This window comes from Epinephelus lanceolatus, chromosome 22, assembly GCF_041903045.1.
Source record: "Epinephelus lanceolatus isolate andai-2023 chromosome 22, ASM4190304v1, whole genome shotgun sequence".
NCBI lineage: Eukaryota > Metazoa > Chordata > Actinopteri > Perciformes > Serranidae > Epinephelus > Epinephelus lanceolatus.
Genome location: NC_135755.1, coordinates 8,233,174 through 8,259,345, shown reverse-complemented (window position 1 = coordinate 8,259,345; position 26,172 = coordinate 8,233,174). Strand labels below are relative to the sequence as shown.

Genomic DNA, 26,172 nt, shown 5'->3' with positions numbered 1-26,172 from the left:
TGTGCTGATTCAAGATGTGAACGTGGAGGTAACGTTAACACAATGAGCTCACTGATGCTGTGTGTCTGGATACTGCCTCTACCAAAAGCAAGAAATGATGACACAATAACAAACATTAAAGACTATGATTAATAAGACTATGAATGTGAGACTTACGGTGAACTCTCGGAGGTTTTCACATTTGTGCGTGTCGTCCCCGGGTGGCTGGCCTCTCCTGCACAGCTTGTTGTGGAGCCACACGAGCAGGTACAGGATGGACTTGGGGCTGGGGATGATGTTGAACGGAGGCGGCAGCGTGCCGCCCTCGTCAAAGTAACTCATCCACAGCTTGGTGCGGGCAAACTTCCACTCGATGTCGGCGTGGTCCTGGAGGACAAAGACAAGACAGCTGGGGGTCAGGACACAAACCGACAGGTGGTCTTTTTTTATTCTGGTAAAGCTGGTACAACACGGCCAGGTGAAAAATCACTGACCTGTAGCGTCCTGCAACAGCTCACATGGTACATTTAGAATAACGTGTCCCTCAGTCATGTTGTAGTCACTGCTCTGCTGCTCTCAGTGTCTCTTTTTAGCACAAATAATGTCTTCATAATCTCATTCATTCTACTTAGTTACAACTCTGGAGGTTTTGTCACAATAAAATCCTGCCTAGAAAGGGACAGCTGCCTTCACTGTAAGAACATTGAAGGGAGATGATGAGGCAAAGTAGACTGCCTGAGTTTGCATTAACTGGAGATCAGAAGAGAAATTAAAGCCTGAGGTAAATATTTGGGCCTTTAGGGTGTTTAACTGACTCTTTTCCATAGGTACAGTCTTCTGAAGCTTGCTGAATGTAATAGAGAGGGTTCCTCTCATACATATGAGACTAGAAAGCAGCAGCTTATCCACCTTATTCCTGAGGGCACTACTGTAGAAATGATTATGGGCGCAACTTCCTGTGAGATAGCACAAGTAGCAGTAAGCTAGTTCGTCCCATAGACTGCCTGTGGTGAGTCCCAGTGGCTACTCTTGGTGGCTAACTTCCAATGCTGGTTCTTTTCTAAAGTAATTTGCCTTCAGTTTAGCAAATACAGATTTATTTTTTAACAAATATTTAACTAATGTTAGCTTAGCATTTTCTAAAATGTCTCTGTTGCGCTGTCCGTGTCTGTAACGACAACCGGTCCAAGCTAAAGTTTTGTCTTCAGCAACTGTGTGTTGAACATGTTGACCAAAGCAAAAAGGGATTGTTCCTGTTGCCATGGTTACCGTTGGTATGAGAAATAAAACCACACGAGTTTCACAAGACAAAATCAAATCAGAGTTAGCAGAAGAGAACAAGACGTAGACCAACATGTCTGTCACTCAGCGTCAGTACGTGATATCCCTGTCTCTCCCCATCTGACTTCCTTCTCAGCCTACATTAGAAAATTGCTCGTTATAAATTCAGCAACATACCTTGAAATATGTATTTAGTCATTAGAGCTGAGAATGTGTTGCTGATTTACCGCACTCCCCCTCATGGCAACAGCACTCCCCAATGGCAGTTGCCCCCCCAGCAGGATCAGGCACTATGCCGTGTCGACTTGGCTTCCAAAATTCTGCTCAAGGATTCTTGTGATGTGCCGGTACCCCAGATGTAACCCTAATCCAGTGGGGCCTCCTTGGATCGGACTTGGCTCCGACCTGTCGAGGCATGGACACAGGATCTCTGGCAGTGTCCTGCGGTGCGTTGGCGGCAGACCCATTTAGTCCAGTGGGTTGTGAGGTGGGTTAATGGCACGTGCCACAGATGCTCATTCAGATTGGGATCTGGGGAATTTGGAGGCCAGGTCGACACTTTGAGGTCTTTGTCACATTCCTGAGCGATGTTTGCCAGCGATGTGGGCCACTGCCACTGGGGAGTACTGTTCCCATGAGAGGGTGGGTGGGTGGGTGGAACATGTGAAGTGGTATCCACATGAACGCCAGAACCAAAGGTTTCCCAGGAGAACAATCAAAGTTATTCACTTCACTGGGACCATTTGGTAGTTAGCATCAGGGCAGTTTTGTCTCCAGATTTTTGGTAAGTCTCAGGAGTTTTGTGTGTTATAAATGTTACTGTATATTAAATTCACTGTCTTTGTTCTTTATTCTAGACAACGTGTTCGTGAACTCATTTTAGAATACAAATTGCTTCATGTCTGGGCCCCTATTCTCAAACTTCCACTTCATATCCCATTATTTCTTGTGAATTGTACTTGTATTTTGTGAACTGAATTGATCTAACATCGACCTGTTGTGATGCAGCCTTGCAGATTTTCATCTTTTTCATCTTTTCATTAATTTGACCTGGTCCACACCTTTTCTTTTTGGTATTTGATGTTACGTACTTAATAAGTCTTTTATCTTTTTAATTAACTCATTTTTTTTGTTTATCAGGGTGAAAAATTAGAGCTGGCCGAAAACTTGCTGCTATTTTGATAAGCGTTTAATCGCTTGAGTCATTTTTCAAGCAAAACTATCAATCTGTTTTTATTCTGTGCTCTTTTTCTCACTTATGATAGTGAACTTTAATAAACAGTACAGGCCAAAAGTTTGGACACACCTTCTCATTCAATGTGTTTTCTTTATTTTCATGACTATTTACATTGTAGATTCTCACTGAAGGCATCAAAACTATGAATGAACACATGTGGAGTTATGTACTTAACAAAAAAAGGTGAAATAACTGAAAACATGTTTTATATTCTAGTTTCTTCAAAATAGCCACCCTTTGCTCTGATTACTGCTTTGCACACTCTTGGCATTCACTCCATGAGCTTCAAGAGGTAGTCACCTGAAATGGTTTCCACTTCACAGGTGTGCCTTATCAGGGTTAATTAGTGGAATTTCTTGCTTTATCAATGGGGTTGGGACCATCAGTTGTGTTGTGCAGAAGTCAGGTTAATACACAGCCGACAGCCCTATTGGACAACTGTTAAAATTCATATTAAGGCAAGAACCAATCAGCTAACTAAAGAAAAACGAGTGGCCATCATTACTTTAAGAAATGAAGGTCAGTCAGTCCGGAAAATTGCAAAAACTTTAAATGTGTCCCCAAGTGGAGTCGCAAAAACCATCAAGCGCTACAACGAAACTGGCACACATGAGGACCGACCCAGGAAAGGAAGACCAAGAGTCACCTCTGCTTCTGAGGATAAGTTCATCCGAGTCACCAGCCTCAGAAATCGCAAGTTAACAGCAGCTCAGATCAGAGACCAGATGAATGCCACACAGAGTTCTAGCAGCAGACCCATCTCTAGAACAACTGTTAAGAGGAGACTGCGCCAATCAGGCCTTCATGGTCAAATAGCTGCTAGGAAACCACTGCTAAGGAGAGGCAACAAGCAGAAGAGATTTGTTTGGGCCAAGAAACACAAGGAATGGACATTAGACCAGTGGAAATCTGTGCTTTGGTCTGATGAGTCCAAATTTGAGATCTTTGGTTCCAACCGCCGTGTCTTTGTGAGACACAGAAAAGGTGAACGGATGGATTCCACATGCCTGGTTCCCACTGTGAAGCATGGAGGAGGAGGTGTGATGGTGTGGGGGTGTTATGCTGGTGACACTGTTGGGGATTTATTCAAAATTGAAGGCACACTGAACCAGCATGGCTACCACAGCATCCTGCAGTGACATGCCATCCCATCCGGTTTGCGTTTAGTTGGACGATCATTTATTTTTCAACAGGACAATGACCCCAAACACACCTCCAGGCTGTGTAAGGGCTATTTGACCAAGAAGGAGAGTGATGGAGTGCTGCGGCAGATGACCTGGCCTCCACAGTCACCGGACCTGAACCCAATCGAGATGGTTTGGGGTGAGCTGGACCACAGAGTGAAGGCAAAGGGGCCAACAAGTGCTGAATACCTCTGGGAACTCCTTCAAGACTGTTGGAAAACCATTTCAGGTGACTACCTCTTGAAGCTCATGGAGAGAATGCCAAGAGTGTGCAAAGCAGTAATCAGAGCAAAGGGTGGCTATTTTGAAGAAACTAGAATATAAAACATGTTTTCAGTTATTTCACCTTTTTTTGTTAAGTACATAACTCCACATGTGTTCATTCATAGTTTTGATGCCTTCAGTGAGAATCTACAATGTAAATAGTATTGAAAATAAAGAAAACGCATTGAATGAGAAGGTGTGTCCAAACTTTTGGCCTGTACTGTATTTGTCAAAAAGTCAAAGTATTTAATCTCTTTTTGTGTCATTATGATAAGAAACTTTAATATATTTGGGTTATGGACTATTGGGTCGACATAAAAAAGTAATTTCAAGACATTTTATATGGACATTTAACAGAGAAAATGATGTTCAGGATATTTGAGCGAGCCACTAAAGGCTGTGATTATGTGACTACTACAATGGGTCAGAAAACATTTGAGGCTGTGACTTACAGCGATGAGCTGGTAGGAGTTGTTCATCATGGCGATGAGCATGTTGAGCAGAACAACCAGCGAGATGACGTTGTACGTCCCGAACATGGTCGCCCCGACGAACTCGGTGAACTCGTGCCGGGCCTTCACGTTGGTGACGTACAGGTTCAGCAGCCCGAATATCGACCAGAACAGAGACTGGAGAGTCTCGAATAACCTGAGGACACACAACAAAAAAAGAGAAAACTTTTAGTTTTGTGAAGGATTCTTTCCTACGTAGAGAAATACAAAAGCAATGAAACACTCCGTAATAAAGAGGCAGACGTTCAGAGAGGGAAGAGGGAAACACTTAACTCTTTTAAGTTTTATCTACAAAGAGCTGCATGTAACATTGAGTTCAAATAAATAAATGATTGCAGAGTTACTCAGCAGTGATTTTGTATGTTTAGGATCCTCAGAAACATTCATCTTTCTCTGGGTGGCTTTTAAACAAACATGCACAACCCTCAGTCGCTCTTTACCAAAACTGTGCAGCGAACTAGCTTCTTGTAAATGTGCAGTTAATATGTGTTTGATGAGAGGCAATATTCTCAGGTCCTTCTTGGTATATATAAATGTTGAGTATAAAACCCTTCAGGAATATGGCGTTATAGGAGTGCCGTAAAAAGGAATAAATCTGTTAAAAAAAAAAAAGCCCCTAAACTATCCCACAAAAAAAAAAAAAAAACAAAGAAAATAAATGTGGAAGTATTAGGAAGAACACATAAAAAAGCAAATAAAAATATTAAGAAAATTAATAAAATAATTGTAATAAAAATAAAAATGTGGAAATATATATAAGAAAAATAAATAAATGAATAGAAACAAATAAAAAAGCAACAGGGAAAGAATAATAAAAATGAAGGGATAAAAATATATAAATTAAATTTTATAAAAATAAACAATACAGAAAAAAGTAATTTATATGCGATATTTATATATATTAAAAATAATTAAAAATGGAAATATACAGAAATATGCGTGAAAATAAATGTAAATGCTATTAATTATTATTTTACTATTTATAACTATTGTTTTATTATTTTTATTATTTCAACTGTATTATTATTATTTTAATTATTGTATTTATTGAATTGTATTACTATTGTAATGTTTTATATATCATATGTTTTTGTATTTTCCACATTTATTTATTCTATTGTTTATTTCACCTATTTAGTCTTTTATTTATTCCTCTATATCTTCACTTTTTTTGTTATTGCTTTACAGATTTATTATTTTTCATGGCGCTCCTGTGACTCCATACAAGGGTGGCATTTCATTTTTAAATACACAATTATAGAGGCCAAAAGAGTTACATGTGTATTATCAACATGAAAGCAATATTTTATTTTTAAATATCATGGTTATCGTCAGCACTGCTATATCATGACACCCCTACTCCATGCAGTCAGGCCGAGTTCAGAGATCAGAGATCGGAGATGTGTCTTGGCGCTGTAAAACTAAACAGTACCGACCACAGATCCATTTACTGCTTGATTTTTACTCCGACAGCTCGTGGCTGTGTGACAGATCAGTCTGAGAAACAAACAGGAGACAGCCAGTGAATGTTTAAAAGAAGAGCTGGAACTGTTGATAGATGACAGTTAGTGAAATTAGTCTTAATGGTGCTGAACTGAGACAACTTGTTGGCACAGAGTGTGACTGACAGATGGCAACACACACACACACACACACACACACACACACACACACATATACTGCAGCAGGAAGAAACAGAGATTCAAGGAGCTAAAATAAACTGAAAAACCTACAGAAACTATAAACAAAAAAATGAAATCACTGCCTTGTGGTTGTGCGCTTCTAAAACCTGTCCAGTTTCTCTTAAAGTTTACATCTTATTTCACAGTTATTTGCATCTAGTTCCTAAAATGTTGAGGCAGAGGGAACTGTCTGTAGCTCTGGTTGAGGGTGAGAGGCTGTCAGCAGATAAACAGAGATCTGTGTGGGTACATGAGACCCTAAAAAAGAGGGTGGGTCATGGGGAGTACCACCAGTTGGTCCAGGAGCTTCTCCTCCATGATGGACGTTTCGAGACATATTTTAGGATGACTTGTGGACGTTTGACAACCTGCTGTGTATTGTCAGGCTGTCTGAGGAATGTTTCCATCACTTTGTTGAATCAATGACACTAAAAATGAAAATGGGGGTCAAACCTGGTACTCGCATGATGTACCTAAGAAAGTGGCCGGTGGGTGTATGTCCTCCTCTTCATCATCATCCACCTGACTATCTGAATTGTTGAAAGTGAACTGTCTGAGCTATAAGGCGATTGTGTGCGCCCCGTTCCTCTGTGGTGTCTCGGCTGTGTCCCGCTGCCACATTGTCCTCACTGATTCTTGGTCAGACGTCTCTAAAGGCTCTGACGGAGGCGAAAAACGCAGGAAACCTGTTCTGAAAATTTAATTTAATTTGGACTGAATTGTGACTAGTGTTGCTTTCGTCAACGAAAAGTATGACTAAATACGTCGTCAGCGAACCTTTATCGCGTGACGAAAACGAGACGAGACGAAATAACGCTATAATGTTTAGTCGTGTTATTATTTTGCAGTATTTCTGTTTCCTAGGCTGTGCGTCGCACTGTGCAGACGGATTACAGCCGTGACGATATACAGTACAACGTCACGACCTCTCATGTGATATTGCTTTTATACAACAGTTCAACAACAGCTTAAACAGCAATGCTGAGTAAGGAAATGTTAACAAAAGGTGATGAAATAAATTATTTAAACGTGCAATATGTAATTTTCTGCCGCTAGGGGTCTCAAACCAAAACAATAACAGAAGACGGAGTTGGGTGACGTCATGAAGTAGCGTGGGATCATGGGAGTTGTAGTTATATAACAGATACAGATCTAACGTTCCTCACTCCGTGTAACTGAAACCGACCGTGGCAGTTTTTTTGGCAGAGCGAGCTTCAGCAGCAGAGAAATGCTCATGGACGAGGTATATTACTGAAGTTATATTCACTTTATGTTTCACTTTATGCAAATGGGGTCCGTCGGCCGGTGTAGCAGCCTGAGCTGATCTAACTATCAGTAGTAACGTTACTTAGGCTGACCAAACGTCCTCTTTTGCCCGGACATGTCCACTTTTCACGTCCCGTCTGGGGTTTTTTTATAAACTGATTATAATGTCCGGTTTTCCGTGTGTTAAAGTCATGGTTCTCTTTTTTAGCGACTGTCTCGCTAACCTCAGGTATTTACACTCTATTCAGAAATGCTACTTACTTTAGCTGAGCGGTTCGCAATCTGCTAGTTATTTGAGCAAACTGCTAGTTACTTAGCTTTACAGTTAGCGATGGCTTCTCCCTCTCTGCTGCTCTCTCTTGCTCAGTGCGTCTTATGTTTAGCTATTCCTCTGCCTCTTTTATAAATGCAGTTCATTTACCGGCATCAGCTCAGCATTATAGAAACCTATCATTAGATGTTGTGGTTAGCCAGTCTCTGCTCCACACCGCTCCGCAGCGCTGGCCGCTGGCCGGAGCGCTGGTGCCCCGGCGGGCAGCAGTGCTTGCAATACACTGGTTGAAATGATTCATATTTCGATAACATCAGCCAGATGTTTGCTTACCTGTCTAGTAGAACACACATGAGGTCGGCGTCGAATTGTAGTCCTATATTTTCACGAAGCTCTTTCCATCTCGGAAAGGCCACACCAATATTTATCCTGGATTTAGCTCTCTTCTTATCCCAAATTCTTCTGGGATCGCTTGGTTGACCCGTACGTTTCCGTTTTAACGGCTTGTTTACCGGGACAGCTTCGGTGTCAGAAGGTGCAGCAACGGTCAATGCATAATCATGATCCATGACGAGTTAGCTTAGCCTAGCAACAGTAACGTTCATTCTCTGATGTCTCATCCGGTCTGCTGCTTCTTCTTCTTCTCCTTCATTTAATGTCTATGGTAACTGGAGTTACGCCGCCATTGCGAGCTAATGACACGGTCCGTAACTGTTATTAATATTTCATATTTATGTGGGTTTGAAAAATTGTTGGAAACATTTCTGATCATCAAAGTACACAACTAAACAAAATATATAATATTGGTTTAGTCGTTTTTAGAAATTTTTATGTGTGAAAACTACATATTATACCTTTAAGTATGTTATGTAGCTCCGTGAAAAAAAACAAAAAAAAAAAACAGTTCCCCCGGTCTGTTGCCAGGCAACGTGGCACACACACCAGGAACTCACAAGCTACTTTGTATTTACATTGATCTGCAGCTGTGTAACTTCGTCCAGTTCGGCTGATGAAACGTTGGCACGGCCGGATTCAGCTTCCAAGCTCCCTCATCCTCATCAGTACCTCATCAGATGATCATTGATCATTCCTGACCGTGTTCGCTTCATTTTTGCTCCTCTCCAGTTTGTCGAGGTCGGCTGATGCTACACAAACACATCTGGAGGTCTGCACAGAAGAGTCCTGGCTTTCCTTTTCCTCGTCCTCTCCTGACGACCACTCATAATTTAATTCAGATGTAATTTTGGGGAAAATATCCATCTTCTTGGTGTAACGCTATAGTGCCCGTTTGTGTCAATGTAGTGAGTGTGACAGTTGGTTAATTAACAGTTGTATTTATATTTATAACACCTGTGAGCGGAGTGATTTTACTGTTACAAGTCCCAGTGATGTTATGTCACTCGCTCACTCACTATTCCCTATTTCGTGTTTACTATATAGTGCACTACATGGGGAACGACTGAACGAGATTTCGGACACTAACTGAAATTTTCTGAACGTCGTCGCGTCAGTAGCTGCGCCGCATACTCCTGTGACGCAAATGGACGCGCCAAGCATCATGTAAACAAACCGGGCGCTTTGAGGATGATCAAACTGTATGGTGGTTGTACTTTTTTGTCAATAAACTGTTGAAATGTCAATGGTGTGTCTGCATTGTGAGCTGTAATAGCCCACGATAGTGCACGAGCTACAAGCTACCTGGCTCGTGCGAGCTAAGTGGCTATTGTTAGCTCGTGAGCTAACGTTACCGGCTAGCATCCTATTCGTTTCTTTTCTCTTTGCGGTTGTTCTTCTTCTTCTCCTCTGGCAAAAGACAACCGCATTGAATTGTGGTATACGGGAATAAAATGTAGGGTACATCGTTTGTTCACTCACATTTGCTGTGCATTGTGGGTATTTTATAGTCCAATATATAGTGAATGAAATCACCCGCGGAGAATTCGATCAACACTACAAAATCGCGAACACACTATATAGTGCACTATATCCGTGATAGGGAGCGATTTTGAACACAGCTTATATCAGCACTCACGGAATGCCTCTCGTCCAATCGAATTACTCGGTCGGAACTAACTGTTGTATAAATAAATATATATTTAGCTCTAACTGGGAGCTAATTTAGAAAAGAAAATTTTGGTTTGGTTATACTAGGTACTTATACTATATTGACTGGGTATAATAGAATTGCATTACTAAAAAGAGACTAAAATGTCATCAGTTTTCGTCGACTAAAACGAGACGAAAATAGTCATGGATTATTGTGACTAAAATAAGACTAAAATGCTCAGACTTTCAGTTGACTGAAACTTGACCAGACAAAAAAAGAGTATGAACATGACTAAAACTAATAAAAACTAAAATGACAGTTTGACACAAAGACTAGACTACAACTAAAATTAAAACAGGCCGCCAAAACAACACTAACTGTGACCGACGCAACGTGAAGTCATATTTATTTTTAGACGCGCGACAATATCAGACGAAGGAAACAGACTCACTGTATGAAGGCCTTCACCGTGTGCATGTAAACGCAATCTGTGACGCAAGACCTCCTCTCTGTCCCTTCCTCCATCTTCCTCCCCTTTCTCTCTCCATCTCTCCCTCCTCCTCCTCCTCCTCCTCCTCCTCCTCCTCTGTCCTGTGTTCCTCCCTTGTTTGTGTGACAGTCACAGTAACAGCGCAGCTTATTGAATGTTTGATGAAGCAACAATTGGCAGAGCCCCGACACCACATCACAGACAGAGGGAGAGAGAAGGTTTGTCTGCAGGGTGTTATACTGGTGCTGCATTAAATATTCATGTGTGTGTGTGTGTGTGTGTGTGTGTGTAGTAGGTATGTGGGCGTGAATGATCACTCTATCAATCAGTATACAGAGTGTGTGTCGGAGTGCGAGTGATGGTGTGAATTTCCTGTAAATGTACAGGTGAAGTGTGTGTGTGCGTGTGTGTGTGTGTGTGTGTGTGTGTGTGTGTGTGTGTGAGAGGGTGAGAGCCTGTGACGAGTGTGTAAATGAAGAGAGCGCGAGGCGATGAATGGAGCAACCGAGCGTGATATTGCGTCGCTGTTATGAAATGAGAAAAAAAAAAGATGGACGCAAGAAGAATGAGAGGAGGGAGAAATTCAAACCCTCTCCTCCTCCTCCTCCTCCTCCTCCTCTTCCTCCTCCTCGTCACACACACCTTCATTTAATTTAGGATCCATTAAATAATTACACTCTTATCTTTCCTCTCCTTCTTCACCTCCTCCTCCTCCTCCTCCTCTCTGACATCTCCTCTTGGCCTCCTCTCATTTTTAGCTCTCTGTTCTTCCTCCTCCTCTTCCTCCTCTTTGTTTTGTTTTGTAAATATTTTAAGTGAACATGTTGTTGCTCTTTTCTGATGCGTCTTGTTTCCTCTTCTGTCATCTCCTTCTCTCCTATTATTATTTCCTTGCCTTCCTTGTTTTGTCTCCTTTCCTCTCCTTTCCTCTCCTGCCATCGTTTTGTCCCCTTTCCTTTCCTTGTTTCCTTTCATTTCCTCTCCTGTCATCTCCTGTCCTTTTATCCTCTCTTCTTCTTCCCTCTCTTTTACTCTCCCTCTTGTTCTATCCTCCCATTTCTCTTCTTTCCTTTCCTTGTTTCCTTGCCTTTCCTTCCCTTTCCTTTCCTCTCCTGTCATGCCCTCTCCTTGTTTCCGTTCCTCTTCTGTCCTCTCCTACCTTTCTGTCTTTCCCTTCCTTATTTCCTCTCCTCATTTCTTGTCTCCTTTCCTTTTATCCTCTCTTCTTCTCTATTCTCCTTGTTTACTATCCCTTCTTCTTGTCTCCTTCACTACTTTTATCATTTCCTCTTCTTTCCTTTCCTTTCCTTGTTCCATCACCTCTTGTATCCTGTCCTTGTTTCCTCCCCTCGTTTCTCATCATCTCCTTTCCTTTTATCCTCTCTTCATTCTTATTTTCCTTGTTTACTATCCCCTCTCCTTGTCTCCTTCCCTCCCCTTTTACTCTCCTCCTTGTTCTATCCTCTCATCTCCTTCCACTGATTTCTCATCTTTCCTTTCCTTGTTTCCTTGCCTTTCCTCCCCTTTACTTGTTTCATTTCCTCTTCTTTCATCTCCTTTCCTTCCTACTCCCTACCTTGTTTCAGTCCCTTTCCTCCCCATTTCTTATTTCCTTTCCCCTCCTCTCATCAACTTTCCTTGTTTCCTTTCATCTCCTTTTCTTATTTCCTTCCCACAGTCCTTCATCACCTCTTGTATGCTGTCCTTGTTTCCTCTCCTTATCTCTCATCGTCTTTCCTTTTATCCACTCTTCCTCTCTATTTCCTTGTTTAATATCCCTCTCCTTTTCTCCTCCTTTCCTTGTTTCCTTTTCTTCCCTTTACTTATTTCCTTTCCTCTCCTGTCCCTTCAACCCAGTTTTCTCTCCTCTCCTTGTTGCCTTTGCCTTGCCTTTCCTAGCATTTACTTGTTTCCTTTCCTCTTTTCTTCTCTCATTTCCTTGCCTTTCCTCTTCTGTACTTGTTCCCTTTTCTCTCCACTGATCTTCTATCCTTGTTTCCTTTTCTCTCCTCCCATTGTTTTCTATCCCATCCTTTGCTTGTTTCCTTTCCTCTCCCCTTCCATCGCCTCTTGTATCCTCTCCTCATCTCTCATCTCCTTTCCTTTTATCATCTCTTCTCCTCTATTTCCTTTACAATGCCCTCTCCTTGTCTCCTTTCCTCTCTTCTACCTGTTCCTTGTTTTCTCTCCTGTTTTTCTCCTCACCTTTCCTCTCCCTTTATCACCTCTTAAATCCTCTCCTGCCTCTTCTCCTCTGCTTGTTTCCTCTCCTCGATTCCCCTTCTTCCCTCTTTTCTCTACTCATTTATTGTTTACTATCCCCTCTCCGTGTCTCCTTCCCTCCTTCTCCACCTTGTTCTATCCTCTCATCTCCTTCAGTTGATTTCTTTCCTTTCCTTTCCTTTCCTTTCCTTGTTTCCTTGCCTTTCTCCCCTTTGCTTGTTTCATTTCCTCTTCTTTCACATCCTTTCCTTTCCTCTCCCCCTACCTTGTTTCCTTCCCTTTCCTTCTCCTTACTTATTTTCTTTCCCCTCCTGTCATCGACTTCCCTTGTTTCCTTTTCTCTCCCCTTCCATCACCTCTTGTATCCTCCTCTCGTTTCCTCTCCTCATCTCTCACCTCCTTCCCTCACTTCTACCTTCGCTTTGTTTTCTCTCCTCTCCTTTCCTTGTTTCGTTTTGCATCTCCTGTCCTCTCCTGCAATGTTCTTGTTTCCTTTCCTCTCCTCTTTACCACATTCTAAATCCTCTCCTTGTTTTCTCTCGTCTCTCCTTTTATCCTCTCCTCCTCTGCTCGCTTGCTCTCCTCATGTCTCCTCGTCTTCCCTCCTTCCTCTACTCACTTCTTCCTCTTTATTTCTTGTTTCCTATGCCCTCTTCTCACCTGGCCCCTTTCCTCTCCTCTCCCCCCTTTGTTTACTCGCTCTTCATCTCCTTGTTTCTTTTCCTTGTTTCTCCTCGTCTCCTCTCCCCTCTCTCATCTCCCTCTCCACTAAGCCGAGTCATAAACTGCTCCAGCTGATCCTCACGGCCACTCAGTCATTTCACTGTTATAGCTCTGCAGTTGTGTGGGAGGCAGCGAGAGAGAACGAGGGGGAGAGGAAGAGTGTGTGTGTGTGTGTGTGTGTGTGTGTGTGTGTGTGCAGTGTTTCTGTGTGAGAAAACAAAAGTGTGTTTAGACTTGGAAGCCCGACAGCATGCAATTAAATCACTCCTATAGTGCTCATGAATATGTTAGATTTTCTGTGTGTTCTTGGCAGCAGTGTTCAGCCTACTGTGATTATGAGCGACTGCAGAGTAGCTCACTGTCACCTGTCTCACACTGCGTCCTTACAGGCCACGTCCGTCTGAGGAGTTTCTCCTCACACTCAGTGGCTTCAGTGTCTGTTCTTGTGACACACTTTTGAGTTGTTTTGACTCCGTTTTCAGTTTTTTAACGAGCATAAATAAATATTTGCAGCTGATTTAGTGCATCAGTCAGTGTCAGTGGTCCTACACATTAAAATATCCTGCGTCTGCTTTGGACGGTCGAAATGTACAGTTTCTGCTCGTTACATGCGTGTACTTTTTCAAAATAATGTACCCGACGGGTACCCGCAAAAACAGCTGATTTGCAGGTGGTTTTTAAAAAAGCATTTTTTCCCGGGTTCGGATCTGGGTGGAAAAAATAACATGCGAGTCGGATCGCGGGTTTTAGATAAACACATCAGTCATTAGTTCGGTAAACTACAGATAACTATCTTGGTCATTATTTACTCTCTGAGGATCGCCTCCGCTATTTCGCAACGGTCATTGGTTCAGCTGTTTACACGTGTTTCACCATCTAATAACACAATTTGTGATTGGACGACAGAATCAACATGGCTGCCACCGTCTAACAAGCTTCCAAAACAGTAAATAATTATTTAGGTATTTGAGAAATAAGTGGATAAAACGTACAACTATCACTTTATAATGTTTCTGAAGCATTTCCCTGATGGATTACTTCTCTCCTCGATGGATTCTAAAAACATGTGACGGCTCGTAACTGCTGAACGTCGCTCTGGACAGAAAGTAAGTCTATTATTACACATGTAAAGTTCCTTTACATAGATTAAAAGTTTAAAAGCATTAAACGTAACAAACGAGTGCTTTTACACTCGTATGGGAGAAGAACACAGAGGGTTGATGATGGAGCTGAAGTCAGGTTTTTATTGTGAGAGCTGCTTCATTCAGGTCGTTGTTTACTCACTGGCACCTTAACTGTGGCGATATGCTGTTCAATATTCAGCCAATATGACCCAAAATGATTACTTTAAATCCGGGTTACGGGTCGGGCTGCGGGTCGTGTTTCAACGGGTCGGACCGGGTTGCGGTACTAATTGGCCTGATGCAAGGGTTTGCCGTTCGGGTGCGGTTCTGTACGTCCCCGGGTCGGGTTGGGGCTGATCTTGAAAACTGGACCCGTGCAGGACTCTGACTTGAAAACACCACTCTCCAGTTTGTAGAACATTATGATGTCACAGTGAAGTTGACCTTTGACCTTTTGAATATAAAATGTCACCACCATAATTCTATCCTATTGGACATTTTGTTATAATTAGCAAAGTAAGTCCCGAGTTATGGCTAAAACCATGTTTGTGGGGTCACAGTGACCTTGACCTTTGATCACCGAATTTTGGTCAGTTCATCGTTTCCCGTCTCCACCAAACACTTTCAGTATGGTACCTTTGGAACCAACAGTAACCCTTCAGACATGGTACCTAGACCCTAGTTTAGTACCAGATCTGTGTGCTAGGTACCCCAACAGAGGGGGGACCAAACATGGGGACGTTACGGAGCAGTTCCACTGGTACCATCCACAACTTTGCTGTACTGCTTGGTGGAAACAGGGCTGATGTGGACATTTGTACCAAATTTGAAAAACTTCCTCAAGGCCTTACGGAGCTATAGAGTGTGCCAGGGCTGACGTCAAAACCCGGAAGTTTAGCATCGCGCTGGTTCCCAGAAGAGAAAGTGAATGTGATTTTCGCATTGTGTTTTGGATTATGTCAGAAAATAAGCTCTGTGGCTAACACAAGTTTATGATACTTACAGGTTTTGTTCAGCGAGATAATCTTCACATATGAACACCTTTCATACTGCATTTGAAGCTTAAATGCGATCGCCAGAAGTAAAAAGCTAACGTTAGGCTTTAACGGACTACATGACTACTCCACGGTCGCATGACTCTTGACGTCACCGCCACTAAGCTTTCAACTGATTTCAGCTGCTTTATTTTAAAAACATTGTATAATGGGGAAATCGGACTGTTTAAGCTAAATAAGACGCTGTAATGGCGGACTGCCAGCACTCTCACCTGTTCGGGGTGATGACGTTTAATGTCCCTGATAGGGTTTGTAGTCGTATTGAGCAGCTTGTTAGCAACCGCCTTTTTTACGACACGTAAAAGCTTCAAAATTCACAAGTAGGGTATTTACTGACGTGTTTTATGTCGTAGAACAAAACCTGAAACTCGCTTAAGCTTTTGTTAACCACAGACCTTATTTGAGGCATTTTACCAAAATCTCATTCAAAAAACGTATTGACTTTTAGACGAGAGAACCGAAGTGCTAAAAGCACTAACGGAGTTCCGGGTTTACTGGCACACTCTATTGCATTCACGAGAAGGACAAGGATGGATGTATGGACAGCCTGAAAACATAACGCCTCCTGCCACGGCTCTCACTGTCGCAGCGGCATTAAAACACTCGCTGTAACCTCTCTCATCTGTGATGCGGAAACACTGCAGCCACACTAATAACATCTCTGACTGCTGTATGAAATGACACGTTACCAGTCTCACCATGGTTCTTGGCAGCAGAGAAACACTCCAGTCAGGCGCTGAAAGAACTTCGAGTTCCTGTGGCTATTTAGTGTAATAGCTCTATATGTTAAATTTGGGTGCAAAGGTCTCTGAATCCCAGTAGCACCCATGCTGAGGGAGAGAGACGTGGAGAAGGTGAGCAAATCCCCGAGACGGAGACAGAACAATGTGTGTGAAAGGAAATAGACCGAGGTTTGCAGAGTGTGAAAGACGGCGGTGAGGGAGTGTTTACAGCTTTTGTGTGAAGGCAGAAAAAGAGAGAGTGAAGTATTGTAGAGGCAAACAGAGTGACACACACACACACACACACACACACACACACACACTTGGTGCCTGGTGTAAAGCAATGTAACACATTAATGGTGATAAGTGAGTGCGAAGAACAGATGAGTGAGAAGAGGAGGGGAGAGACACCTGAGCAGAAACAGGAAATGATCTCGCAAAAGAACTCATAAATGTTGATAAGTGTGTGCAAATTACGACACACACACACACATACACACAGAGGAAATAATAATTGTACTGTAAACTCATGAATGCTGATGCAGGCTGGGGTGCCCGCGGGGCCGCGATCGCTCTGTTTGCATAATGCATCATCTCAGCCGTCACCGCGGCGATCAGTGCGCTCATTTAGCTTCAGCGTGAGGCTGATTTCTTTCCAGCAGACTCCTCTGATGCACCGGCAACACGTCAGGGTCGATGTGCAGATGAGAAACTCTGACAGCAGCTGCGATCAACACGATGGTGCTTTGTTTATTCAAGTCAAGGTTTGCTGAGTGTGGATGTTCTCTTTCAGCGTCGCAGCGAGGAGGTCGCCATGAAAAGACTTCAGGAAGTCAGGATCGAATTGTCAATATTTTACCAAACCTATATTGTTTCCCTCACAATGAAGATATACTCTGCGTCGTCACTGATGACCCAGTCTCAGTGCGTGGCGGTGGATTTGGTGTTCGGGACTTTCTGGGCTGCAACCTTTGGGCAAAGGTGTGTAGCAGCCACAGACAGCACGAGCTGAGGTCAGGATATGTGATGTTGTATCAATACACAGATGCCAACTTTTGGTGCCACAATAATAAAGTCAGTTGCTTTTTTGCTCCACTAGATGGTGCTGAAGTTTTTTTCCTGGTGAGGTCAGCGGAGGTCTCAGTCAGCAGCATTTGGCAGGAAGTTCATCAAAACAAAGATGGAGGCAGCGGAGAAAGAAATCAGAAATGTGCCAATAAATCAAATGTCTGGATTTGTTTTGGATTTTTTAACACAGACGGAAAGGAGGACTTGGATATGACACACGTGATTTACGAGCAGAGTCATATGAGAGTAAAATACCGTGGGAATACTACGAGCATGAGGGCTCACCTCACACTCGCAGCCGCTGACGGCCAAGCTAACGCTAAACCTGCTCCACCGAATAATCAACCAACACTGGACACACTTAGCTCGATGTAACTCCCATCAACTGTGAGAGCGAAGAAAACAGCACAGTCCATCACCGACTTCATGAGCAAAGATCTGCGTCCATACAGCGCTGCTAAAAACAAAGGCTTTTGTTACATGCTAAAAACACGTGAACCCAGGTATGTGACTCCGCCCCCACGTTTGTTCACCGACACAGCCGTACCCAAGCTCTACAGAGAGGTGGAGCTTAAAGCTGAGGAACCTTTGAGTGCAACAGGAAGGGTGGCATTAACTTGTGATGCTTGGACTTCAAGGTCAGTGGATTCATATGTGACGATAACGGCACATTGTCTGACAGAGGACAGGAGACTGCTGTCTCACGTCCTCCAAACTAGAGCAGGACATTATCTGACAAAGAATGTAACAGACGACACCTCTAACATGGGTGTTGTCATTCAGTTAGCAGGATACCTGCATGTTAAGTGTTTCACTCACACGTTTAATCTGGCCTCACAGTAGGTGTTAAATCTGCCCACAGTTCAGTCTGTCAGGTGTATGCAGCATTTCTGACAGGTGTTATGACGGTGTTGGTCAGTCTGTCTGCTCTGTGTCACATTTAGCTGCAATAAAAATGATTAAAGACAATGAACAGACTGAAAACTTTATCTTATGAAGTTACGACCTTTGTGTAAATCATTAGCAGTTGGAAAAAACTATATTTTATCACAATACTGAGCATATCGCAATAATATCATATTGTGACCTTAGTATCGTGATAATATCGTATAACTGCTAGTTACCTTCATGGTAAAAAAAAAAAAAAGGTAATAAATCGCAGGATATCACAAAATATTGTATCGCAATGCTCAGCTAACATATTGCAATAATATCATATTGTGACCTGAGTATCAGGATAATATCCTATCCTATCCTGTTGTATCATATCCTCTGGCAACACTTGAACCTTTGATAAAAACACACTCAATTTAAAGTTAGCTGTGTGATCTTAGCCTCCCATAACGGTCCCGGCGCTTTACTGTAATGGAATCAATCGCAAATCAATACGGCTATTATCTAAAACAAACCACACGCCTCATCAATATTCAGCCCCCTGACTCGGCTTGGCTCTCACTCTGCATCCCTCAGCAAAGACACGTTGGACCTGATAGAGTGTGTGTGTGTGTGTGTGTGTGTGTGTGTGTTGCAGAGCTGGTGTATGAGCCATTATTCAACCTCGGCCTCTTCAATAAGCTAAAGCTCAGCCGTCTCACGCTTAAAAAAAACATCACATTAATATTCTTCATGTCCGCTGAACGGGCCTCCTCAACACCAAGGATTGTTTCCATATCATTATCTGGTGCAACGAAGCATAAGAGTGTGTGTGTGTGTGTGTGTGTGTGTATTAGTGAAAGTTTGCAATCTGGTCGACGCAGCACCTCAGGACACACACACTGTACTTGGACAGGATTTGATTCTTAGGGTGATGTGTGTAATGAAATATTCAGCCATCGATCCTGGCTGCATTTAAATGGATGTTTGCATCACTGCTGTGTGATTCTATCACAGCTATTATCCCAGGAACAAACCAATAAACCCCCCCAAAATATTCCCAGTTTATTACATCACGAGACAAAACCGACCAAAATCACAGACCTGATGATATACCACAGGCTGTTTTTTTCCAGTATTTTGAATATAGAAAAATATACATGAAATTTTGATTGAAGAAATTATTGCTTGTGGAGAATAGGTTTCAATATGTACACATAAATAACTGTGTTTGACAACTATTAAAGACCATCTGCGGGGTTCCCCATGGCTCAATGTTGGGGCCATTGTTGTTTATTTTGTAAATTAGTAATATATGTGAGGTTTCCAAAATACTAAAAATTGAATTATTTGCAGATGACACAACTTTATTTTATAGTGGTAAGAATTTAAAACAACTTATGGATACAATGGGGAAAGAATTGGAAATGCTTAAGAGATGATTCTAATACGCCAACACTGAACTTAAGCAAAACCAAATTTATAGTTTTTGGTAATTGTGTAGACGACCCAAACAGCAAACTTGAAATTGAAATTGAAAGAGTATGGGAAATTAAATTTCTAGGCGTCATTACAGATAATAGACTACACTGGAAGCCACATGTAAATTACATCAAAGCCAAAATTCCAAAGTCAAACGCAATATTACAATATTAATATCTAATTCAAGCCTCATTATACATCTTATACTGTTTGTTTATTCTGCCATACGTTGCTTACTGTGTGGAAGTGTGGGGAAATACATATGAAACAAATCCAATTTTCATACTTCAACTGTATTAAACTAAAAACTCTTAAATATGAAGATTTGGTCAACTTTAAAACCACTCGAATTATGTACCGAGCAACAAACCAATTATTACCTGAAAGTATCCAAAAGTCTACAACTTTTCTCTGCTACGCTCCGAGACAGTTTCATCTTGTTGCAAATCTGAACTAAGCTTTAGTGTAAAAAAAAGGGGCAAAAATCTGTTAACTTCCTTCGATTTCCTGAATCAGCAAACATTCCCAGCAAATCCACTCTTAATTCATCAGCTCAACTTTGCTTGCACCGATGTGACGGCGTCCAGTCTGAGAATTCCAGCATGCAAAATGTGCGGGTTGAAAATCACAGACAGAGATGCAACAACGTCCAAGAAACTTGTTTTAACGAATCAACTCAAATTTTAAGAAGCGTTTATGATTTCTGTAAATTTTATATAATATTACTCTGCAGTTAAAATGGTATTACACCTGTTGAGGCACATGTTATGACTAATTCAGGACTTGAAACCTCTGGCAGCTAGCACGGCTGAAGACTGAACAAAAAGTAGAAACACATCCATGCTAATCTGGTTGACTGCAGATCACAGTTTAGGTTTCCCTTACTAGACTTTATACACTTTATATATTTTTAGACCAGGAGGTTCAAAAACAAATATTTTAGAGACTTTTTATGGATCAGCTGACTGCATAGCTTCTATCCCAGTAAACTCCCAGTTTGTCACAATTTGCTGTAAAAAAAAACCAAACCATGTTTCCTTTGATATCTGTGATGAAGTCTTCACAAATGTCTACTTGACTCACACTGTGTATATCTGTGTATAAGTGCAGTCACCTTTATTTTGGTCTCCACAGCTCATTAAAGACACACACATGGATATATGGTGGATTACACTCACGTTGAGAAGGCGTTGTTCTGCCTCTCACAGCGGATGCCCTTGCAGTTGTTGGGTTCCTCTGAGGCCTTTGTCTCATAGTAGAAATACAGCTGGTTCAGACCGTTGGCGAACGCCAGCAGGACCTAAACAGGAAACGTGTTATTTCATCACTTCATTTTCAACATGGAGTGTAAGTAAGGGAATCAAACTTCATGTGAGCAGCTGTTTCCAGTCTGAAATGAAGCCGTTCTGTTCCAACATCATATTTCGTTCCAGGGGTCGACCCTCTGCTCCTCCAGGGCGTTTTAAAACACAGTGTTCTCCTCAAACAGGAACTCGAGCATTACAGTGTTACATAAAAGCTGCTACTGAGTGAACATGAAGCGCTGTGGCTGCTGCGCCTCAGGCTCACTGGGATTGATTTTGGGACTACAGGGAGCGGAACGGTTCTCATGTGGATTGTGTTGTGGGTTAGGAGTTCCCCTGAGAAGGAGTTAATGAGTTTTGGATGTAATGAAACCAGCCTGTAGTGTCCTTCTGCCATCGGTGAAGGATTCTCTCACTCTCATCATCATCATCAAAGTGTTGTTCAGTCTGAAAATAGATGTTAAACTCCAACTGAAATGTACCCAGTAGATGTTGACGTGAAATATCTTCTTAAGCATTTGACACAAATATTTATTTCTTCTGCTAAGTTTGGTCATTTCCTTATTTTCATTCAGATTAAATAGTTATATAGATTTTCCCCGTTGTGCGTATTGTGTTGTTTTCAATGCTGTATTTTTACTTTTATTCTTATTTTTATGTCAAGCACGGTACTACATGTTGAGTATGTGACAAATAAAATCCTTGAAACTCAGCTGCTCTAAAACTCAAGACCAAATTTCAGTCAAACTTTGAGCTAACGCTAACATGTACATAAAAATAGGAATGATTTTAAGGTCTGCATTCCTTTAAAATATGAACTACGCTTATATTTAATTTTTGCATTATTAATTTATTATATATTGTATTTTAAATTGTACATCATTTATTGTTATCGCTTATTTACTGAGTTAACTGTACAATAACTTATGCAATAATTCAACTGTGTAATATGCTACTATAGTATTATCATTTATATAAAAAACACTTATAGATTCTATTCTTAATTTTGATTGAAGAAATGATTGCTTTTTTCACCCATATTAAATCAGCTGACTCTAATATGGATTTAGAGGGGTAGGGGTATTAAAGACCATCTGCGGGGTTCCCCATGGCTCAGTGTTGGGGCCATTGTTGTTTATTTTGTAAATTAATAATAAATGTGAGGTTTCCAAAATATTAAAAAATTAATCATTTGCAGGTATAGTGGTAAGAATTTAAAACAACGTATGGATACAACTGGGAAATAATTTGAAGTGCTAAAGATTCCAATACACTGACACAGAACTTAAGCAAAACCAAATTTATAGGTTATGCTGATTCTATTCGTAGCATTTTTTATTTGTTAGGAGTAATTTTGTTTTTCTTTATTTCAGTTTTTATTCAGACTGTTTATATTTTCTCTGTATATTGTGCTATATATTCTCATAATTTCTATACACATGAGAAAGGGATGCAGCAATTGTAAGAATGTGAGGGAATACCTATGTTTAAAACAATGACGCAAGCATAGCTGACACAGATATCGCTGTTTTTGTTTGTTTGTTAATTTAGCAAACAGAGGGCCTGCTCTTCTAAATATTAATGATAAAAAATGACTTGTACCTACTTCTTGGTGAGACGCAGGTTTTTCTAAACAAAGTTACATGTATCTGCTTCATTGCAGCTCAGTCTAAAGCAAACACTAACATCGAGAGCACGCTAATTACACACACAAACAGTCCTCAGTCTGATACTGTGGCGCAGCTCCTATATTGCGTGGGTGATCCGCACCACCAGCTCTGTGTCTCACCAGACAGTAAATGAAGAGGAACTTGAGGATGTCCAGCAGCATCCTCCCCAGTGAGATCTGCAGGGGCCCGAGGTGAGAGTTGGCGGTGAAGAGGGAGATGAGTCTGAGCGAGCTGAAGATGTTGGCGATGGCGAACAGAGCCTCGGCTATCAGCGTGGGGTGCCACATCTCCCACTCCTCCCTGGGACGAGAGGAGTTATACTGGAGGGAGGAAACATGGGGGAAAGAGAGGAGAAGGGAGGAAAAGAAAAATAGAGAGTTTATTAATATTACTTATTTAAGTGAACGTTACAGGATGATTCAGAAGTTCAGAAAAGAGTGGTGTTAGATCAATCGAATCTGAATAGGAGCATTCTTTAGACATGTATACAGCACAACTGGGTTAAGGTATTTAGTTTGTCCCTGTTTATGGCTTGTTCAGGAGGCACTCTTGTGGGTTGTATTAGGTAGAAACAATCAACCTACGTGGTCGCATAGATTGGAGGACTTGTAAAAAGCGCCAGTCAAACATAAAATGATTAAAAAAAGAAGAAGAAAAAAACACGATGGAAGAATGGCAAAGACGTAATCTTTTTTTCTGCTTGAGTGACATGTAAGTGACCTGCTTTAAGTATTTATTAATTTAAGTCTTTATTTTTTTCATCGCACTTTGACGCAACATTGTGACATTTCAACTTATCTTTGAATTCAGCTGCTAAAGAGGACAAAAATTTCCCTCAGGAGCTGGTGGGGACCAAAAAGAGAGCAAAAAGAGAGCTAACATTGGATTTACTTTTGCCAGGTGGACAGATAAGGACCGTTAATGAATATGCAAATTATGACTGCTGTCAGTCAGAAGATTAAGATGAAGATCCACTGAAGCATCGGGGCATCTTGGACAGTATGACATTTTTCGTGGGAGGGGCTTAGCTGGAGGCAAAACAATTCTCTTCAGACATTAGCTAGCGCTATCTACCAAGTTCTGTTGGCTTGTTTTAAACAATGGAGGAAGATGATGTGAGTGGCGCGTTCAGAAATACTCATTCCAAGTGCCGGAGTGATTGTAGCACAAACTGGATCATTCGTAAATTCGTAATGTAGTAGTTACATAGTGTTACTTTAATAAGTAAACACTGACCAACGGGACCAGACTGGCCGACCCGTATGCTCTCACTGAGTGGATGGATGATGTCACAGGAAGCTAATCTTACAAACGACACTTGTTTGTTTTGCTATGGAAGCTAACATTAGCTAATGTGCTAAAAAGTTAGTGTTGCAGAGAAATCCAATATCCCTCTTAATCCCTCCCCAGTTTCTGATGAGGTGGACATGATAACCCTTAACACACATAACCTTATTCATCCCTACAACAGGAAATACTTTTTCCCTAACCTGATATGAAGTGTGCGCTGCACATGTGAGCATTTTTGATGATGGTCTCCGTCCAGTCCTTTGGTCTTATCACATTTAACCATAGTTGTTTTTGTTGACGGGCAGTGGCGGCTGGTTTTGAGCCATGACTCCTTCTATTCTGGCTCCCAATAACACAACAAGACAAACACATTTTAAGGCTCCTATGTAGCGACAGCCCTGTGGTGGAGTCAGGTTTTGCCTCCAGCTAACAAACGTCGGCACTTAAAACGTCTTTATTTGATCAAACTGAACCATATCTGACTGACGGACTTCAGAAACTGTCATTGCGTATTGTGCTTTAAGAAGAAGGATGATTGGATGGCTGAGTCAAGAAAGCATCTGACACTGACGTATTCTGTCTCCTACCAACAGTCACCATTACTAACCGTGATTATGACCGTGACGTTCCCCCGACATTATCCAAGTCATCTTTGATACTAACCCTCACCTAAACCTCACCAGACAGCAGCACTCATGTTTTTCCTTCTTTTCTCTTTCAGACCTCGAACATCTTCTTCTACCGGCTTTCCTCTTAATCCTGTTTTATCCCGTCATTTGTGTTTCTCTGACTCTGATTCTCCCTCCGTCGTCTGACTGCCTTTCACCCTCCTTTTTTTTCCCAGCATTCTCTCTGTTTCTCTGACTTTTATCTGCCTCTGTTTCTCCATCCTGTTCCCAACATCCTTCTCCCTCCACATCCCTCTCGCTTGTCTCATGCTTCGCTTCCTCCTCATTCCAAATTCAGCCATTAGACTTCCACAGGACGTCTGTCTTGTTAACTCTGCCGCTATTAGCATTCGCCGTCCACTCACACGCACACACACACTGAAGGGAGGACGGCCGGAAACAGAAGCATGCACACAGATGCACACTCATTAATTTATAGACTCTCTCGCACCTTCTCTCAGATGCACTCGCTCTGTCTGTCTGTCTGTCTGTCTGTCTGTCTGTCTGTCTCTCTCACACACACACACACACACACACGCACACACACACGCTCACACAATGACAGAGCAAAAAATTTTGTGAGAGATTCTCCAGAGGATTTTAAATGATGCTGAATATTTCACAGAGGAAAGAAAAACACAAAAAGTAAAATATCTTGTGTGTGTGTGTGTGTGTGTGTGTGTGTGTGTGTGTGTGCATGTTAGGATACAGTTGTGTGTATGCCCTCAGCTTATATCTGCATGTATATATGCCCTTATAAAACTGTATAATGTGTGTGTGTGGGACCTGTGTAGGAGGGCCACCCGCCACCATCAGTGACTCACAGCTGCTGCAGATGGCCCGGCCGTCTGGCGTTAGCGTGTGTGTGTGTGTGTGATAACACCATTGGCTCTTAATAAACAGACAGATCCTGTATGTATGTAGAGTATCATTAAAGCTGAAAGATGCTGTGAAAGTGAGAAAGTGAGAAAGTGATTTCATTCAACAGTGAGTTAAACTCACTGTTGAATTATTTGCCCCTTAGAGGTCAGAGGTCACGGCTGGTGTTCACACCAGCGATAAGATATTATATGATATGATATATGATGCAATGTGATGTGATGTAATAATATAGCGATATATATATAGATAATATATATATATAGATAATATAGGGGCGGCAGTAGCTCAGTCCATAGGGACTTGGGTTGGGAACCGGAGGGTCGCCTGCTCGAGTCCCCGTCCGGACAAAATATGGAGCGTGGACTGGTGGCTGGAGAGGTGCCAGTTCACCTCCTGGGCACTGGCTGAGCTTTACAGGTATGGGCAGGTGCAGGTTTTAAAATATGGACTTGAAGAGGACTCTGGTTTACATATCACTTGTGTACATGCGAGTGAGAGTTCTACCATTTTTTTGAAGGTTAGTTAGGTTTCCAGTGCACAACACTACACTGTTTCCTTTTGTTTGGAGGAAGTTAATTATCAGCTGAGACCAGCAGCTCTATAGATCGCTCTGTTGGTTGGCTGGTCAGTTGGCAGCCATAGTTTTGCCCTAGGAGGCTGAAATTTGGCATGGAGGTCGCAGCTATTGCAAATTCATTTTTGTTTGTCTCAGATTGATTTTACGTTTCTTTCTGAGGGCATTGACACAGCAGGAGCACGACGAATGATCAACAAGAAAAACTCAAAGACTTGCTTGTGTATATTTCACAACAAATGTTGAAATTTGCGACAACCACTGGGATCCTATTGACCCAGAGCAGCGTCTGACAGTCTGT

General features: G+C 41.8%; 1 protein-coding gene across 1 annotated transcript in view; it reads right to left on the bottom strand.

Annotated features, from left to right (window-relative positions):
• The window catches only part of trpc5a (transient receptor potential cation channel, subfamily C, member 5a), a 233,634-nt gene that overhangs the window by 18,011 nt on the left and 189,451 nt on the right, over positions 1 to 26,172 (bottom strand). Inside the window, exons 12-15 of the mRNA XM_033609364.2 lie at positions 22,577 to 22,777; positions 20,662 to 20,783; positions 4,398 to 4,593; positions 157 to 366 (exon numbers count right to left, since the gene is read on the bottom strand). Of these exons, the coding sequence (XP_033465255.1) occupies positions 157 to 366; positions 4,398 to 4,593; positions 20,662 to 20,783; positions 22,577 to 22,777 (729 nt within the window). The remainder of the gene's footprint in view (positions 1 to 156; positions 367 to 4,397; positions 4,594 to 20,661; positions 20,784 to 22,576; positions 22,778 to 26,172) is intronic.